General features: G+C 55.2%; 1 protein-coding gene across 1 annotated transcript; it reads right to left on the bottom strand.

The window, feature by feature from the left end:
* Positions 1-748: 748 nt before the first annotated feature.
* Positions 749-19,719, bottom strand: LOC116446449 (endothelial PAS domain-containing protein 1-like). Its single transcript, XM_032114265.1, is given in 11 exon segments — positions 749-2,842; positions 2,845-4,391; positions 4,769-4,910; positions 5,198-5,307; positions 5,600-5,790; positions 5,931-6,055; positions 6,172-6,271; positions 6,846-6,935; positions 9,227-9,342; positions 16,495-16,682; positions 19,679-19,719. Coding segments are annotated over 11 exon segments (2,856 nt in total). The 3' UTR covers positions 749-2,636.

Consider the following 19,719-nt stretch of genomic DNA (forward strand, 5'->3'; position numbering starts at 1 on the left):
CACACCTAAGATGAAGGTACCCATCTCGACGGATGGGCCGTAATTAACTCAACCCCGCTCACTTGGAGACAGCTGCGACATCTCAGAAGGTGTCAAGGGTCCTCAGGTGTCCCGTGATCCACAAAATTACCGGGTGTGAAGCTCCCCGCCCCAGGGGAGCTACAGGGGATGTTCCCACGCAGCCTCAGCATAACATAAACCCCAGGGGCCTGGTGTGTGTTGGACTCTGTCCTTCACCACTCGATGGGTGTAGTCTGCAACCACCACCCCGGCAAGGCACCGGGAGGACTCGAAGGGGAACAACGGAACATCACTGAAATCTATAAAGTAGTGATATTTTTTTCTGCTTAGTCTGTTTCTCTGTCACTTTCTCTCCGCCCTCCTATCTTCTCCCTCTCTCCCCCTCGCGTTTACAGTTAAATAAAAATCCATACTATTGACATTGGTGTATGGTGTCGTTTACCCCTTATTTCAGAGGTATCTAATAATTTTTAACAGTTGGATCTTAACAACCATGTGTGTCCATGTCGAGTGTAACCCTGCCCGTGAGCCCCACACTGCCACAGGGCAGTCTGGGGGTGCAAAGGGGGGACACGGTCACACCTCTGCTGCTGTGTGTGCCCACGGCGGCCGGCGACAGCGACAACGGGAGTGTCACACACCCAGCACCAGGCCCGGGCTTTTCCCAGCACTTGCTCAGTCAAGGAGGAAATGGAGAGACACGGTTTCGGGGCAAAACAAACATCAGCACCGTACAAAGCAAATCGCCTTTTAATACATCGCCAGACACAGGGGGTGAGGCTCCGGACAGCTCTTTTCTCCTCAGCACCTTCCGGCTGCCACCAGCAGCACAAAGAAACCACGGAGCGGAAAATGAGACGCTGCCACCAGAACAGACTTTATCTGCACGGCCACGAGGTACAGAGAGATCAGACACCAGGGACAGCACAGGGGGGTCTGTCACGGCCCCAGGCAGGGGCTGGGTCTGTCGTGGCCCCAAGCAGCAGAGCCCCCACGCCAAGGCCCATCTCTTGTAGGACTGGGAGCCCCTGGCACACCCCAGCACCGGCTCACAGGTGTCAGGACAACAAGGGGCCAGTGAGCAGGGTCCATCCTGCTGCTTTTTGGATCCGGATCGTGGCAAGTCAACTCCTTGCTCAGTCCTAGGTGCTCCTCCAGGCCACTCTAGAGGGGTCCAGCACGTTTCAGCATCGCTCTGCTCCCAGCCTGCAGACAGGAGCTGGACCTTTCCCAAGCCCCATCAGCTGAGGCAAAGCTGGACAAGAAAGAAGAGACCCAGGGAGACGAGGCCACTCCATACCAGGACACGTGAGCTTGCTGCTGGCCCTGCACTAATTACCTGATTTAATTTGCTTGGTAAACACTTAACACTGGTGTGTGAGGCAGATGTGCCTCTCAGGGTGATGGGTACATGAGGGGAAGGTGTGAATGTCTCCAACCACTCTGATCTCTCTGACCCAACGCTCCGAGCCAGCGTGGTCTCAAATCAACCCCATCCTCCCCAGTCATTGCTTATTTTGTGGGTTTCCTTGATGGACCTGCCAGAATTTGCCCCATGGTGGGGAAAACAACAATTAATTCACATCTTAGGTTACAAATACAGAAAAGAAAGGGAATTCAACAAAGTGGTTGTGCTGGGCTGCAGGCCAATGGTTTGAGGGGCGCCAAGTGGGTCTGAAATGGAGAGGCAGCCAGTGGTCACTGCACACCTCCCTGCCTTTCCTTCCCGCTGCTTTGGCAAAACCACAGGGGGAACCCCCATTGTTCCTCTGTCCCATGGCACTGCAGAGCACAGGAGAGGAAGGCAAGGACAAGCCAGTGACAAATCCAAGGGGAGTTTGGCTGGACCTTTGCCACCCTGCATCCCAGAAAGGTCACAACCGCCTGGTACCCACCTCTCCCTAATTCCCCTGGAACGCTGCTGGAAAGCCCAAACCCCTGAGGTGCCTCCACTCCCACCAACTCCACCTCCCACTGAGACCCTTCAATGCTGCTGAGCTCCTCAAAGTGCTTGGTAACACCTTTTCCAAAGGATTTGGGTGGTCTCTGGAGGAGATGGAGAGCACAGGAGGGAGAGAGGCTCAGGCAGGCAGAGATGATGCAGGGGACCAAACAGCAACATGACAAGGGTGGTCCACACACGTGGGAGATGGGGAGACCACATTGTTTTGTTGAGAAACAGCAGTTCAGTGGTACCTGCCTGTGAGACAGCAGATCCATCTGCAAGAGGCTGCCCCAAGCCCGTGGATGTGCCAGCAAGCAGGGTCCTTCCTCGGACCCAAGGGCCCGCAAGCCTCCCCAGTGGCACAGCTGTATCTCCCTGAAAGACTTCTCATGGAACAAGAAGTCCAAACCACTTCATCTTAGACTGCCTGACAGCACTGGAAGACAAAATCCTGAGAGACCAGGGAGCACGGGGCGCCACTGGCAGGTATGAGAAGAGCTCACAGCTGCTGGTGGCTTTCCAAGACAGGGATCCTGGCTCACAGTGAGCTCCAAACCAGGCTGCCCACAAAGGATGGTGTGGCTGCCCCCCTGGCAGACCCTCGCTCCCTCCACAGGAGCCGGGCACCCCTCAGGTCCTGCAGCCCTCGCACCTCACCTTGAGCTGGATCTCACAGGCACAGAGGGGCTGCCCAGCTGAGCAGGGAACTGATGGGCAGCCAGGGCCCTGCCCGGAGCACGGGGGTGCTCCTGCACCCACCTTCACAGGGAGAGCTGCTGAGCACCTTGGAACCGAGCCTGGTGAGGAGCAGGGTGCTCCAGGGTGGTTTGCAGCAGGGCAAGGCAAAGCGCCTGGCTGCTGGGGAAGGGGTACTTTAGAAGCATCCCTCAGGAAGTTGCTCTCGTGCCTAAAAAGGCCGTTTCCATACTGGCACTCGGGCAGCACAACGCAGCCCATCTGCTGGGTGCTGGGATCCGTGCTGGAGCCCAGCAGGAGCCCACTGTGGTGCACTGGCCCTGCCCCATGGCTCCTCTGAGGGGCTGCCCCAGCCTGCGGGAGCCACAGCTGTGAGAACCACTTGTCCTCTTGCAGCACTGCCTGCTCCCCTTCCCAGGAAAAGCTGGGCTCCGCATGGGCTGCCAGGGGCTGTTTGGGGAAGCTGCCGTGCCCTGGAAGCTGCCTGGCTCCTAAGGATGCTCGTGCAGGGAGAGCAGCCTCGCAATCACGGAGGTTCCCGTCCCCGCAGAACAAGGACTGGGGCAGGCCCTGGGTAGGGCAAGGAACAGACTGGGAGGGGGGTGGCAACCACAGCCTGGCCCCCGGGGGGCTCTCAGGGCTGCCAGCTGGCAGAGTTTGGGGCTCCATGTGCATTCCTGCAGCTTCCAGCTGCTTCGGAGCTATGGTCATCCAAGCCTCCGATGGGCAACTGGCTGGGTTTGCCTGGAGGGGGACACTGTGCCAGAGAGTCACCAACGTGTTAGAGTGCAACGGGGGTGGGCAGCCTGAGTCTGGCAGCTGGCACCCGGGCTGGCTCTGAGCAGCAGGAACAGTGTTATCTACAGGAGCAGAGGGGCTGGCTTCTGCCTGAAACCCCTGGTTTGCCAGCTGAAGTGCTGCCGAGGGTTTGCTGCCGGAGACAGGGACACCCAGCACAGTCCCTGCCACCGGCCCAGCTGGGCTAAATGGGACCTGCTGCTCTGGCTGGGCAGAGCTGCCCTCAGAGGTGACAGAGACTACAGAGCCCACAGCCCCATGGCCTCCCCGTGTGCCCAGTGCCCGGGGCTGTGCTGGGAACGCTGGATCAGCTGCCCAGCAGCGCGGGAAGTGAGCCACAGCACTGTTTTCCTCACGGCAGTGTGGGAAGTCCGGGCTCTTCCCAGCACCCTCCCTGAGGAGCATCTGCTCCACACAGGATGTCACCCTGGTGCCCGGCCTCCCGCCAAGCCGCTGAGCTGGCGGCTCTTCCTCTGCCCCCAAGCTGAGCAGAGCCTCCTCCCACTGCTGCAGCTCGGTGTTGCCCCGGCCGAGGCTCTGGCAGACGTTTCTGTCCACCTCGCTCTTCTCAAAGAGGGCTTCGATGACCACCAGGAGGGAGTCGCTGTCCTCCTCAGCATTGCTGATCTCCTCATTCTGGCTCAGCCCATCAGGCTCAGGGATCAAACCTGGCAGGGAGAACTGAGGCACGTTATCGGCATGGGAACTGTATATGGATGCATCCTGCTTCATCATGGCCCCAAGCAGAGAGTTGGGGTCCACCAAGCGCTGCTCCGAGTTGGAGTTTGCTCGCGTCTGCAACTCCTCCTTGGCTTGGAATGAGTCCAAGAACCCAGGAAGGTCATTCCCATACAACACTGCTTCCCCTGTGGCAAAGCTGAAGGGCAGCTGCAGGTTTCTCTTCCGGAGATGTTCCTCCCCTTCTTCATTCCTTCGGTGTGGAGGGAAAAAGAGATGGAAACAGCATGAGCAACTCCTCCAGGCCAGGCAAAACCACCCTTCTGACAGCAAGGGGGAACTCACAGCCCTGCCCTGGCTTTTCCAGAGGAAAAGGGGGCTGGATTGGGCTGGCTACAAGAGGGCTCTGGGGAGCCCACGGGGAGGTCTGCGTGACTCAGGGAAGGGCTGCTGCTCCCAGGCAGGAGCACGTCCACAAGCACCTCCTCAGAGCCAATTCACTCACACTGCAGGAGGACAAATGCTGCAAAGGGCCGACCCCAACTACCCTTTCCTCCACCCTCATGGCCCCTGCGTGCCTTGGGCAGCCCCCCACGCCCAGAGCAGGTGAAGAGGGCCAGCAATACTCACGACAGGGCTCGCTGGCGGGCGATGATGCAGTCGGGCCTGTCCCCTTTGTACACCAGCTGTGCGTTGGCCTGCACCCACACCCAGCCGCCCCTCTTGGTCAGCAGCCGGAACACCGTCAGCCCGCTCTCCCCTGTCTTCATCACTGGGACAGGGACACAAGAGAGCTGCCACAGACAGCGTTCCTCCACAGAGGCAGACAAATGACACGTGCAAGATGCCACGAGGTTGAGCATCGCCTCGTGCCCGTGCTACGGGGGTGGGCGATGTACGGTGCTGTGTCTCTGCCAGCTCCCCGAGCTCATCCAGGAGGAAGAGCCTTTATCACAGCTACTCCAGCCCCCGGACACACAGCACCAAGGAGCAATAGTACAGCCAGGCCAGAGCCATGAGGGACCCCACAAACACCCCCCAACAGCCCCCAGCACTCACTTCTCACGTGGTGCTCTGCGCAGTGCATCATGTCGGCCGCGTGCACAAACTGGTATCCAGATCCCCTCCTGCACAGCTCCATCTCCGTGTATCCCAGGACAACCTTCCCCCTGGAATCAGCACAGGAATGCAGTGACACCAGGGGTGCATCCCCCACAGCTGCCCCCGTGGCCAGACCTCCAGTTTGGGTGGGAGCTCCATGTTCCACAAAACCCCCTAAACCACGTCAGACAAGAATTGCTGGTGCCCCATTAACCTGATCCCCGTGTTACTAGGGGCTGCAGCAGAGGGACAAAAGCATCAGGCCACAGGAGCCAGGTCAGGTGTTCCTTGTCCCCACCAGGCCTAGTTTTCGGTTCAGCACCAGGGGTTTTGCCACGGGGAAAGTGAGAGGTGCCTTACCGGGAATCACAGGCCATGGGAGTGAAGTCCAGCTTGTGCTTTGTCTGGAAGATCAGCGTCTTGGTCCGGAGCTCCAGGATGGACAGAGGCTGGAGGAGCGTCGCAATGGCAAAGAGAGCAACTGGGGACTTGTCTGCTGCTGACTTGTGCTGCCCAAGAAGGACCTTCAGGCGCCCGCGGAAATTCAAGGCCTTACAGGGGATTAGAAAACATGGGTGTGAAGCAAACAGGGTGGTGGGAACTGGCTGTGCTCCCATCCCCATGGGACACAGGTGGCTCTGGGGGAACATCCTGTGGGCACAGGGGGAGCAGGGGCGTGTCCCAGCATTACCAGGAATCCCGAGGAGTTATCCAGCAGGCAGCGGAAGCGGCAGGTGAAGCTCCTCTCCACGAAGGACTGCTTCTCAGCGTGGAGCTGCTGGGGGCTGGCCAGCAGCGGCTGCTCAGCGGGAAAGGCTGGAAAACCAAAGGGAAAGGGAAGCTTTCCAAGCTGTGCTGCGCACCCTGAGCTCACGGCTCAGAGGTGCTGGAGTGAAGCCCGGTGTTCCTGCAGGGATCACCCCGGCACTCACTGTCAGCAGCGGGCAGCGGGCTCCTGTGCAGCTGGCGGCGGAAGGCAGCCCTGTCATCCGCATGGATCAGCTCGTACACGCTCTGGTAGATGAGATCCGACTGGAATGACACAAGGGAATAGTGTCCACTCCTGGACAGCCTGGCAGAGGTGTCTGGAGGAGAGGACATGACAGGAGGTCTCTCTTCGTGGGCACTGAAAGTGCAGAGATGGAGTGTAAAGAACACTGCAAGGCCTGTGTGCTGTGTGCAGAGTGAGGGCCAGGAGTGGCTGCTCTTTTAGGGATGCATCAGGAAGGAGGAAAAGGGATCTGCCAGGGGAAATCTTGGGAATGGCTAAGAGCTTTCTAGAAGCAGTAGAAACAGCGATGTCCAGGTAACCCTGGCTGCTCAGGACTGCCTGCTTCCCCAGCATTCCCTCACCACAGCCAAACAGAGCTTTCCAGCCTCTTCCCCACACTGTCGAGGCTGAGGTTCTCCTGGTGTTCCTCAGCCCTTCCACGGATGTTTCACACTGCCTCTGGCTTGCAGTCCTTAATGGGAAATGCTGAAACTCCAGCTCCTTCCCTTGCCACAGGAGCTGCTGCCCTTTGGGAAGCTTTGCTCCCCATCTGCACCTCCTTCCCAGACCAGGACTGCATCCGTCTGTTTCCAGCCAGGAAAACACGGTGCTCACCTGGTGGAAGCCCAGGTAGTCCTGCACAGTAGGGGAGATGTAGAAGATGTAGCCGTCTCCAGTCACGGCGATGACAAATCCATTGAGTGCCTGAAAGCAAAGGTTCAGTCCAGAGTTACTCTCCCAGCTTCAATCCAGCTGCTGGAAGATGAAATCCCCCAGCTGTTTCTTGAGCATCCAGGGACAGGAAGGGACCTTCCTCCTCAACAAGGAGCCCCACAAAGAAGGACAGCACCTGGTAACCGTGCAAGACTCAGTTCTGTGGAGGTTTTTGTTCCCAGCACGAGCAATGATCCAAGCTGGACCGACCACTTTCTCCAAACCCCTCATGGAAGCCCCTCACACTGCAGGGCAGCTCCTGCATCAGGAGGGGCCAGCTAAGGAGAGGTTTCATGGGGGACCTGGAGTTGGTTTCCTCCTCTCCAGATGGGAATAGCTACACTCTTCTGGGGCTCTGCTTTGGACACGATGATCCTTGTGGGTCCCTTCCAGCTCAGGATATTCTATGATTCTGGTGACCATTTCAGGCTGATTTCCCCCAAAAGTGAAGCACTGCACTAGAATGTAACTCTTGCCCCCTGCTCTTGACTGTAATATTTCTTGACTGTTTAATTTATTAGTGAATAGAAGGAGAGAAATTAGGAAAAGAACACCCTAAATGGAAACCTTGTGCACAGATCCAGCTTGCTGAGGGAGCAGACCCTTCCCTTTGTGTGCTGCAGCCCCTGAGGGATCCCGAGTCAGAGCTTTCTGCAAATCACAGTATCTGATTAAAATGATCTTTGTGGGGGAAAAAAAAGCCACCAGACAGCTCAGCTGGGGCATTTCTGTTACAGTAACACCTCATAAGCTCTCCAGATGCCTTCAGTCACCCGGGGCTGCCAATGCTCCAGTGGCTCAGCAAATTGCCATCACATGGTGCAAGTCCAAACCCCTGGAGAGCGCTCAGGAGCAGCTCCACGCAGGGACTGGGGCAGCTCCTCCGTGCCTGTCACACTTGCAGACAGTGGAGGACCTCGTGTGGTCCAGGAGTCACTGCCAAAAGTCACACTGAGCTCCCAGGAGTCACTGCCTCACCAAAATCCCACATGGAGGCTCCTGCTGGGAGTCTGCTCACACTGCCTGCTGCCTGCAGGGCTCTGCAGGAACAGGGCTGAAGCGACCAAAGTCAGGCTTAAGGAGAGCCAAGCATCCATCTGCTGGTGTTTGGAGAGGTGGGAGCAGAGGACTGAAGGCCCAGAAAGCCTACAAGAGAGCTGGAGAGGGCATGGAGGGATAGGACAAAGGGGCTTCATGCTGCCAGAGGGCAGGGCTGGATGGGATATTGGGAAGGAATCCTTCCCTGGGAGGGTGGGCAGGCCCTGGCACAGGGTGCCCAGAGCAGCTGGGGCTGCCCCTGGATCCCTGGAAGTGCCCAAGGCCAGGCTGGACACTGGGGCTTGGAGCACCCTGGGCTAGTGGAAGGTGTCCCTGCCATGGCAGCTCATCAGAAGTTGTTTTAAGGTCCCTCCCCACCCAAACCCTTCTGGGATTCTGTGAAAGCCCAGGCACAGGAGATGCCAAGAACACGGAATGATTAAAGGTCTTGCACAGACTCGCCCTGCAGCCCCAGGGAGCAGCATGCTCCTAAGCTGATGTGCCCAGATGCTTGTCCAGCAATCAGCCTTTCCATGGGACCCTTCTATGCCAGGCCCTTCCAGCTCACATTTGTAAGTGGCAGCCCAAAGCAGCAGCGTTGTGAGAGGCTGGTTCACCTTGTCCTCGTGCTCTGAGCTTCACTGACAGCTGCTCCACGAGACACACGCTGGCCTTTCTGCAAAGCAAAGCCCCCGCTTCCCACTGCTTTTGTCCACCACTGTTTTCCAACACCCATCTGCCCTTCTTTTCTCCCCCACAACCTGCAAACCAAAGCTGGGCTTTTCCAATCCCAGGCAGGCTCTGAACTCATCCCTAAGGAGCTCATGCAATGCCCCAGGCAGGGCAAGGAGCTCCTGGAGGATGTTTTGTCCCACAGCTCTCAACATTCTCCTCTTGGCCTTTGCTGAAGATAAGGAACCAACCCAGCACCTTGGAAACTACTCAGGGATCAATGCCTACACCACCATGTGATATCCCTGAACCTCTTGGCTGGGATGGAGCTTGTGTCCATGAGCTGTAGGAATCAAAAAGGGCAGCACACTGCAGTGGGGATGAGAGGGAATGGTGGGAATGGGGATCTGGACCCATCCCAGCCAGGCAGCATCACTGGTCTCTGTCCCTAGGAATTCAGTGCCTGCAGGAATCACAGCAAAGCAGCCCTGGGCAAGGCAGGGTCTCCTCTCACTCCACAAGCTCCAGAGCTGCTTGGGGACACCCCAACTGACCAAGCCACAGCACCATACCTGGAGCAGCAGCTCCCCCTCAGGAAACAGCTCCGTGTCACCCTGCAGCTCCATCCACCTGTCCCCTCCTGGGGCTCTGGGCTGATCCACGCAGCTGCCAACCTTTGGAGCTGTAGCTGCAAGTGAGAAGGCAAGAAATCAGTGTGGAAGGGGCAAGCCAGGAGCCTCCCCCTCCTTTTTCCCCCCCCAGGGCTGCTCATGCAGCTGTTGGATGCCCGTGGACCCAGCGTGGAGGAAGGTGAGACCATCAGTGGGAACTGATGCCCATTTACAGAGCCATGCCCAACTGCTCGAGGCTTCCTCCAAGACATTATTTCCTTGCTTGATCCCGTCTCTGGGAAACCTCACTTCTGCCAGGGTGTGAGCCAGAGTGCAGAGGACAGAGGGGAGCTGGTGCTCTGGGCTGCCCAGGCTGGGGAACACCACCCAACACAGCCAGGAGGCTTTGGGTTAGAGCCTGGCAGAGCTGGAGTTGGCTCCAAGCCACCCCAGTGGGGTGCTCTGTCTGCTCTGGTGCCCTTCAGGGTTGAAGAAAGACAGAGGCAAACCTTCCCAAAGCACCTGAGATGCCACCAAAGCACCCATATTTGTTTTCTCCCTCCCAACTGTGGCTGCTTGGAAGCAGATCAAGAGTTGGTGGCCTGGCACTCCCAGTGACACCTGAGAGCTCTTGGCTCCCAGGACTCCACCTCCCAGGCTGATTCAGGTGCTGCCTCATGCTTCAGCACTGGATGCCTTCAAGGCAACACCCCTGGGTGCAGCCAGCATGAAACCTCCTGCTGCCCTGGTTGTGGGACCTCGAGTGTTAGGGAACAGGAATGGGGACAGAGGCTCCCAGGGACATCCCCAGTGTGGTCCTTTATCTGCTGATTTTTATTGAAAAGCTCAATTCGAACTCAGCTTCCAGCAAAAGGATGATTTTCAAGGCATGTTTTGTGCCAGCTCAACAAAAAAAAAAAAATCACAGAAAAGCTCAAAGCAGCTCCTGTGTAGGAACCACCCCACGTCTGCCACCACCACCAGCTCCTGCAGCTCCCTGGGGTCTGACAGAGCTCACATATCCTGTGTGATCCACATCCCAGGAGCAAGCACTGCCCGCCCCATCTCAGCCCTGGGTGTCAGATGGTGCTGGATCCAAAGGGAGAAGATCCTCTGGATGTTGGGGAGCGGTACGAAATGAGGAAGAACCTCAAACCATCCCACACATTTAATTTTCTCCATGGTAGAAGCTCTCACTTTACCACTGAAATGTTTTAAAGGTTTGTTTGGTTTCTTCCCTGGTAGCACCAAGGTCAAAGGCAAAACGATTTGGAACCTAAAGAAGTTTCACATGCCACTGCTGATCTGGGACATTTTGCTCTGCAGCAAACCATCAACGTGCCAAAGTGTTTTCCCTGAGGGACTGGCACGCTTGGATACAAAACAAATTTGGAGCCAAAGCCTCCCTGGGATGTATTTACACCTGGAGCCTGAGTGACAACAAGCACCCGCCCACGGAGGCTGTCAGCAGCCAGGGCATGGATCCAGGTAGGGTCAGGGTAATTAGCTGCAGGTCTTGCACAGGATGACACAAACAGCAGTGGAGAGGGTGCTCTGGAACAGAGTCGGCCTCCATCTCCATCACTGACAGAGCTGGGATACTTCTTCCTCCCCCAAACCTTCAGCGCTCCTTGGAGATGCTCAGGCAGCATCTCCACCTTCTCCATCAGTCACAGCTTCTGCTTTTTTCCATCCTGTGCTGTCGGATCAGCCAGGTCAGGGGATGTGAGACTGCTGGGAAAGGTTGGGAAAGATGAGATTCAACAGGGAGACACCAAGCAAAAAGCCTCCTCACGTGACTGCCGTGTGATCCCCAAGGAAAAACATCCCATCTGGACCACATGGCTTCAATTTGCACTCCATGGAGTGTAATAGTTTCAAAATGAAACATCGATTCTTGTTTAAAATTTGATTTCTTCTGAAGGGCTGACTCCTCTCTAAAGCATTGAAACAAGGCAGGCTGGCAGGGGATTTCAAGAAGAAACAAGTTCTTCCAAAATAAAGCTCCAAAAGGGCAGAGAGCTTTTTGAGAGGATGCACATCCTGAGAGCATGTGGTCTCCAGCTCTCTCCCAGCATCCACCAACAGCATCTGCACGGAAAGCTGGGGAGAGGGCTGTGGCTTACAAAATCCAGCAGGAAATACCCATTTTGTGCTCTCCAGCAAAATTTCTTCAACTCTCCCACTGATCTTAGCACGGGGCTTTTAATCTCCCACCAAAGGTGCTCCCTTCCCCTTCTCTCAAACACGGAGCAATCCATTTCTGCACAGCTGAGCTCAGCAATCCTCCAGAACCTGTCTCCCATGGGACACACAGTGATGTGGGGAGCATCAGGAGCTCTTGCTCCTGACCTGGGAGAAAGTCTGGAGCATGGAGAGAGGGGAGGAAACTCAAAGAGATGGTGTCTGCCACCAAAGTACTGGTGGTGTGGAGCAGCTGGTGCTCGCATCCAGCCCAGTCCTCGCCATCCACAGCCAATGGCTAAGATGGACTGGGTGGCTGGCAGGAAGAAGAGACCCCCATCAGCTGCCAGGCAGGACAAAGCAGGTGATGAGCTGTATTAAGAGCTGGCTAATTCATCCCATCTAACACACTCCTTCAGTGGAGCAGTTGAAACTCACTCAAACACAAAGCAGCTGAGACCACGAACTACTGGGATTAAAGGAAACAGATCCAGCATGTATCCAAGCCATAATATACCCATGGCAACAGAAATAACTGGATAAAAGGACAGTGCACTTTTGCTGTTTGTGCTGTTTTTCCAATCTCCTGCAGTGCATCTTTGACAATTAATGGGAATTAACGTGTGGATGTGGCACTTGGGGACATGGGTTAGTGCTGGGCTTGGCAGTGCTGGGTTAATGGTTGGACCTGATGATCATAGAGGTCTTTTCCAAGCTTAATGGTTCCATAATTCTATGAAAAAGAACGTGGCAAAAGCCATGTGCAGTTACCAGGTAAGTCCCAGGCATTTGCTGGAGCAGTGTGGAGATCACTTACATTTTCAACATTTTCAAAGTGCTGGGATAGAGGCTGTGTGTAATTTTTGAGACAGGAGGGGGGAATCCAGCTCTGTCCTGAGCCCCAACACCAGCCAAGCACTGCAGGAGGTTTCCTGCTGCTGGTGTGGTCCCCAAACACTGCAAGGCTTTTGCTCAGCCAGGGAAGATGCCAGGATCAGCAGTTTCCAGCATCAATGAATCAGGATGTGCCCCATACATCCCCAGTATCCTCCTGCTTTGGGCTGGCATTCTTGTCTCTGCAAGGAGGCTCCTAAGCCCTGCAATGGAGCAAAAACGTCAAGCAGGAGAAAGAAGGAAGAAGGAGCAAAATCATCTAATCTCTTCACTTTTCTGCCCATCACATTCCCAAAGAAAAACATGGCAAGGCAGCCATGGAAGCTCAAACACATCCCTTGCCTCTGGCATGGATTTGGCACTGAAAAGAAAAGGTTATTGGTAACAACTCCAGAGCCAGATCTGCTCTCACAGACTAGGTTACACCAGGGGGAGTTGACAAGCTTCACCCAGGGCAAACACTTCTCTTTGAACAGGCTCCAGAGATATCCAAAAACCAGGAGCTCCCAGCTCTTCCAGCAACACCAAGCCACGCACAACCGTTTTCCTCTTGGATCCGATCCCAAACCCTGTCAAATTAGCACCAACCTTTGCCTCAGCTGTTTAGCAAAGGCATGGTGCCAAGCAGAGCAGGCTCGTGCCATCCAAGTGAAACAGACAAATGCCAAACCCCCAGATTACAAACTACTAGGAAAAGTCACTCAGCATTTTCCGGGAACACAGGAATGCCCTGGGGAGCGCAGGCATCCCCAAGTCCACGCCAGCCTCCCCAGCCTGCTTCAAAACCTTCATCCCACACAGTCCTGCAGGATCTTGCCCAGGGACAGACTTGAGCTTGACTCCTTTCACTGCCTCAGTTACTTCAGGCCCAGACCCCTGCAGCTCTGGCTCGTGGTAACAACAAACAAGGAGATGAATACAAAAGCTAATTTAGTGCCGATTGCAGTGAGATTACCCAGGGAGACCTGCTGCCAGCTGCCCTGCAGCGCAGCACTGGGGAGGGATCTGCTGAGAACAGCACCAGAGGTGGGAAAGGACCTGGTGAGAACTCCTAAGCCAAGCCCCTGCTCCAGCCAGGTCAGCTGGATGGGCACGTACCCCACTGCTCACCATCTGCTAGGAGCTGTTAGATACCTCAAGCTTTGCCAGACTCCAGAGTGTGGTCTCCTACCATGACAGGGTTTTCCGTGGGTTCTGAAACAGAGTGGGCTAGGTGGGATATTGGAAAGAAATTCTTCCCTGGGAAGGTCATGAGGCTCTGGCACAGACTCCCAGAGCAGCTGTGGCTGCCCCTGGATCCCTGGCAGTGTTCAAGGCCAGGTTGGACACTGGGGCTTGAAGCAGCCTGGGACAGTGGGAGGTGTCCCTGCCCATGGCAGGAGGTGGGACTGGATGAACTTCCTTCCAACCCAAACCAGTCTGGGACTCTGCAATCCTCTCTCTTGCAGACCTCCCTGCCTGGTGTCCTAGGAACAGGGCATGGCAGCACATTCCCCAATCACACCGTCTCCACCTCAGAGAGCATTTTAAGCCCCGTTTTCTTGCTCACCCTTGGCAGAGCCACATCTGCAATCCCAGCATCTGCTTCCTTTGTTACAGGAACCGTAGGAAATGAACCCCAGCACGACTCTCCAGCTAGCTGGAGGTTTTCCAAGCCACTCAGCACTAAAATCCATCCAAGCTTTCAGGAGATCTCCCACTTTGCAGCAAGTGGGGCTCCTGTCACACCACAGAGAGCCCAGAGCATCGTGGCAGTCGGCAACACAGACACAAGCTTTTCTCCTTGGGCACTTGCTCTCAAAGAGACAGGGATCAGCGAAGTCACTCCAGATTTGTCTGGGAGACTGTCAGACACAGGTCCAAGTAGCAACCACTGCAAATTGGTTTGCAGACAGGGCTCAGCACAAGTCTGGCAGCAAGGTTCAGTCATTGTTTGCGCGAGTGACAAAACCTTTAAAGGGCCCTTAAGGCAGGCTGTGATAGCACCAGAGCTGTCCCCATAGTCCAGCAGCACTCACAGGCTGGGCCTGATGGGCAAAGCTTGCAGGAGACCAAGCCCTGAGCCCCTGATTTTGCACGGGGAAGACTGAGATACCAGGCAGCAGAGAGCTGTGCAACACCTGCAGCGTCTGCCCCAGGGCACAGAGGAGTTAGAGAGGTGCACACCCTGAGCCAGCCCCTGGAGGCACGGAGGGAGCTCCAAGAGCTTCCCTCTTTGGGCCTGAAGCTTGGCATTTCCAGCAAACTACTAATTAGTCTGGCTTCTTATTAAAGCACAGAGAAGAACATTTAAAAGCAAAGCAGGTTCAGAAGATGATGCGGTGAGTCACTGCCCCGCAATGGAAACGCAGATGACAAGTCCCTTTGCCTCGTACCCACTGTGGAAGCAGGCGCTGATACCAGCACCCAAACCCACTGTGGGTTTGTCCTCTGCTCTGTCCCACCCCAAACACTGCCCCAGACCCTGACGCCTGGCTTCCTACACCCCATTCAACAGGCCTGTTCCCAATCCAGAGGCACACAGTACCCACACCTCAGAAATACCAGAGAAGATGCAGAAGGCTGGAAGCCTCTTCTCAGATTTCTTCTTGGTGTAAGCAGTCAGACAAGATGCAGGCAACACAGCAAAGCTCCACTCAAGGGCTGGAGAAACGCAGCACAAGGGAAAAGGGAGCCTCAGGGCATCACCCTGAGCCCACTGTGCAATTGGTCTCTCAATTGCCTGGAGATAAGGCAATCACCACTCTATCAAAATATCCATCTCTCTCCTGCCTGGAGATAAGGCCGGGCCTGGGCTGTGGATGGGAAGAGGACAGGGATGCTCCCCAGGCAATGCCACACTCTCCTGCTGCAAGAGAGGAGCCTGCACGAAGCAGAGGACAGCAAAACTGAAGCAGAAGGCAGAGCACAAGGGGTGCCACCACGTCCCCCAAAATGCCCGACAGGACACACCAGGAGCTGTGCTGTAACCTGCAGCTGGCACCGGTCTGCATCAGGCACAGCTGGGACCCAGGGCCACCCTGATGAATCGCTGGGATGATGTGAAGTCAAACAAGATGAATGTCAGGGCAGAGCAAGGGGAAGGAGCTGGAAATCAGAGGCAAGTGGCCAGATGGGAGTAATTGGCCAGGCAGAACTGGGCTCCAGAACCCCTGCAATGCCAAATGCTTTTCCAGAGCAGCTCTCACACTGGGAAGCACACACTGAGCACATCCAGCAGGAACCAGCTCCTGCTCGGAGGCACAGGTCCCATCTGGAGAGTTTGGCACAAGAGCCTCCTCCTGGAGCCCAGCATCCCAGCTGGAGAGGGCCCTGGGAGGGCCCCAGAGGAGCGGGCAAGAGGGAAAAGCCAAGGGAGCCAAGTTTATCCAGACTGCAGCGGGGAGAAGACACAATGGGAGCCTCTAAATATAAAAAACTCTGCTGCCTTCCTACCCCACATGCTCTGCCTTCCCCAGTGTCCATCACCCACTCCAAGGAGCCCACGTTACCACACAGGGAGCATGTCCCTGCCTGCACGTGCTGGTGACTCCTGGGAATGTGGCGACTGCCCCCAGCCAGGCTCTGCACCATATCTGTGTTATAATTTATTAAATGTACTGTAACTGTAACAATAAAGGGCTGAAGAAGAATAGGGAGGGGGGAGAAGGAATATGGAAGAAATGTAAGAATACCGAATATGGAATAAGTAAGGAAATAGAGAATATGGAATATAATAAAAGGGAATATGTAATATGTATTATATTATGCAGTTTCGATTATTTAATTAATTAAATTTTAAATTGCCATTCCAGTTAGATGAGGGCAATGCTGCTGTTCAGCAAGACACACTTTTACCCACCTTTCCCTTCTTCTCCATAGGCTGGTGGGAGCAGGACACAAGAGGGGTTTTGGACATAAAGGATGGCTGCTAATGAAATGGAAGAGCTTTGCAGGAGGTCTCAGCTGCTGGGCAGGCCCCCAGGCTGCTCCCTCCATCCATGGTGACATTTTCCTGCCAGTATCAACACCCAAGGGCCCGCTCCCACAACTCACCATCATCCTACCTTCAGGAAACACAACCTTCCATCCCAAAGCTTGGGGTGGGACACGAGCTGTGCAGCGGGGATTGATCCCAGGGGCTCTTCCCCCCTCCCAGCACGGCCACTCACCCATCAGGTAGCTCTTCACCTTCAGGTAGCCCACGGCCAGCCGGAGGATGGAGAGTTTATCCAGCCTGGAGCGCACATCCTCGGGGAAGGGCAGCAGCCCCGTCAGCTTGTTCAGCTCTTGGTTCAGCCGGTCCCGGTGCCGCTTGGAGGGGTTGGACTTCCCACCCTCGGGGGGGGGTGGTTTGGGGCTGGAAGAGGCAGAGGAGAGGTTCATCAAACTGGGTTTGTCCAACAGGCTCTCTCCAAACCCAGCACTGGCTTTGGGGCAGCCACAACAGTGAAATGGCAGGTGGCCAAGGTACCCACAGCCCACAACAGCACAAGGCAGTGGTTGGCCTTAAAGCCCAACTCATTCCACTCCCTGCCATGGGCAGGGACACCTTCCACTATCCCAGGTTGCTCCAAGCCCCAATGTCCAGCCTGGCTTTGGGCACTTCCAGGGATGGGGCAGCCATAGGGCAGAATGAGATGAGCTTCAAGGTCCCTTCCAACCCAAACCATTCTGGGATTCTATGACTTAAACAAGGATATCTCATAGGGTGGTTGTTGTGGTTGAGCAGCACTTTGAAAATAGCCTCTCTTTAAAAAAAAAAAAAAAGAGTTGATGTAAAAAGTTTTGTTTTCTTCCAATATTCTGATTTCTGACCCTTTCAGTGGGCATTTCCAAACTAAACAGCATTTGCTGCCAAACTTAGGCCCCAAGGGCAACCCGCAGCCTGCAGAAGGAAGTGTCCAGGAGAGCAGCCCTCCCCTGCCTGAAGCCTGCACGAGGTCCCACTGCTATCAGCTGCAGCTATTTCACCCACTCCAGCCGAAACCCCAGCACAGCAGCAAGGTTAATAATTTAAACGAGTCTTGGATCACACCCTGTCTCCTTCATTTTTGAATGCCAATCTGAATTCTGTAGCTCAAAGAAAAACCCTTCAGACCCCCCCGGCTCCGTACCTCACTCGGCTGCATCCCCTAACACGCACCTCGTTTGGTTTGATGTGATTTGTCTAACCACAAACTCCCTCTCCGCAGGCACCCTCGCTTCAGGAAGGAGCTCTGGATAACAGGATCTGCCAGTATTTAGCAGCAATTTAAGCTCTCTCCTCTACCACCACTCTCCAATCTCATCTGGCAGGGCTGCTCGCATGTGTGACACGAGAGGAAATGAGCATTAAATGAAATGCTCTGAGGTGCCTGTTGAATTTTCAGATCAGAGGAAGATTGAGGGGTCTTCTAAGGATGAATGGAAAATTGTGGCATTTCCCTAGGAAAGCTCAGTCCTGCTGGGTTGTAAGAGCAGCACCAGGAGGGATATCCCCTCTCGCAAGGAGGCTGGCACAACGCAGCTCCAAACTTGTCCACACAAGCTGGGTAAAACACACTGGCACCAGGGCTCTTACAAAGCTTAAACACTTTTGAAATCACAGTCACGCACCAGGAAGGAGCAAAATTAAAACAGTTTTCCTTTGATGCTGATTAAAAAAAAAAAAAAGGTGAAAAAAATTATGTTGAGATTCCTCAGGTATCCTTTAAAGTCCTCTGGCCACTCACCATCCAAACCCAGCCCCAAACAGGCAGAAAGAAGAGAAAATGAGACTGGAGGTGAGCACGGCAGTGGGTAAAACAGAGGTGTAAGAGAATCTCTGGGATAGCCTGGCCAAGCACTGAAACCCCTCTGGCTGAGGCACACGGGGTGACACAGCCAGCAGCAGGTGACCCCAAGGCTCAGGGAGGACACCCCAACACCTCTGTTCCTGCATGTGCCAGCTGCAGCACGCAGGGTGCTCCATGGCCAGCCTGGAGAGAGGGGGTGACAGTGGGGAAAATGCCTCGTGGAAACAGTGAAGCTCGGTCTGTACACTCAAAACCTGTTCCAATTCCCTTCCCTTTGGCCCCGTGGTTATGAAGCAATGCTGTGGGGTTCGTGGTGAAGCTGGTGACCCCTGTGCCGAGGGAAAGCTCAGCTCCCAGCGGGGCAAAGGCTGTGCTGCTGCTGAGGTTTGTTTTTCCCCAGCTGCCCTTTGAACGGGAACCCAGTAGGAAGCGTATCCCTTCTGCAAGCTGGCAAGTACCGAGTGAGATCATTCCCGACAGTGGAATTGCCTGAGCTGATCTATTGTCTCCTAATTTTTATTAATACATTTTTTTTAATAAGGAAAAAGCCCTGAGCAAACTGGAAAGGGGCTGGAGAAGCCCCTCAGCCCATCCTCCCCATTCCATCCCATCCGGCTGGCTGCACATCCCACTGCCACCAGCCCTGCTCCGCCTGGCCTCTCCCAGCAGGATCCTGCTCCAAGACCTGAGCGGTCACAGAGAAAAAGAATCTCTTCCCCATTCCCGAGGCTGACCTTGCAGAACCGGGAACGAGGGCCCTTCTGCTCCAAAGAGACACCTTCTTCTGCACCCTGAGCCAGCCCAAACCCTCAGGCTGGTATTCCAGAGGACTGGAATCACTGCTCCGAGATGAACAGGAGCCAGGTTTAGGGTAAAACAATTACTCTTCATGTTTCCACAATACGACTCCCAGATAAATACCCAAGAGAGGCTCAGGGTCACCTCACCACAGGTTTAAAGTGTGGATGTTCCCTCCTTCATCCCAGGCTTGGACTCAGCTCCTCCATCTCCTTCCCCACAGCCTCACAGAAGTACATATCCACTTTTTTTTCCTATACACCTGGAAAATCTGAGGTAAAACAGGCTGAGGGGACTTGGGAGCTGGGGAAGGCACGGGGGAGGCAGGAAACACTGGGGACACGCTGAGGGAGATGTTATGCAACAGCTACTGAGCGGCGTGGTAATTAATAATTAAGGAATTGAGATGCTTTGGTAATTACTAATTGCTGTGTGTTAGATTCAGGCAGGCACCAAAACATAGCCCAGCCCGCAAATCACTGCTGAGCAGCTCAAACTCTCCAGCGAGCTTCCTCACCGGGATGCAGGACAAGCATCTTCGGGATTTCTGCTTTCCCACCAGCGTGCCAGAGCCGACACAGCGTCAGCTCCAATTAACCCTAATTAAAACCGAGTAACCCAAGCATGCTGCTCCCTTTTCATTCCCAGCGCTCGCACCAGAGCAGCTCCAGGCACTTCCCCAGAACCAGCTGGGCTCCCGCTGCCCGCTTTTCGCTCGCCCTCCCCGGTCCCACGCCCCCGCCCCGGGGGTGACCGGGGGGAGCCCCCGAGCTGCACCCACCTCTTGGGCACCGGCTTCTTCCTCTTCCTGCCGGCGTACAT

Source organism: Corvus moneduloides, chromosome 7 (genome assembly GCF_009650955.1).
Source record: "Corvus moneduloides isolate bCorMon1 chromosome 7, bCorMon1.pri, whole genome shotgun sequence".
Lineage (NCBI taxonomy): Eukaryota > Metazoa > Chordata > Aves > Passeriformes > Corvidae > Corvus > Corvus moneduloides.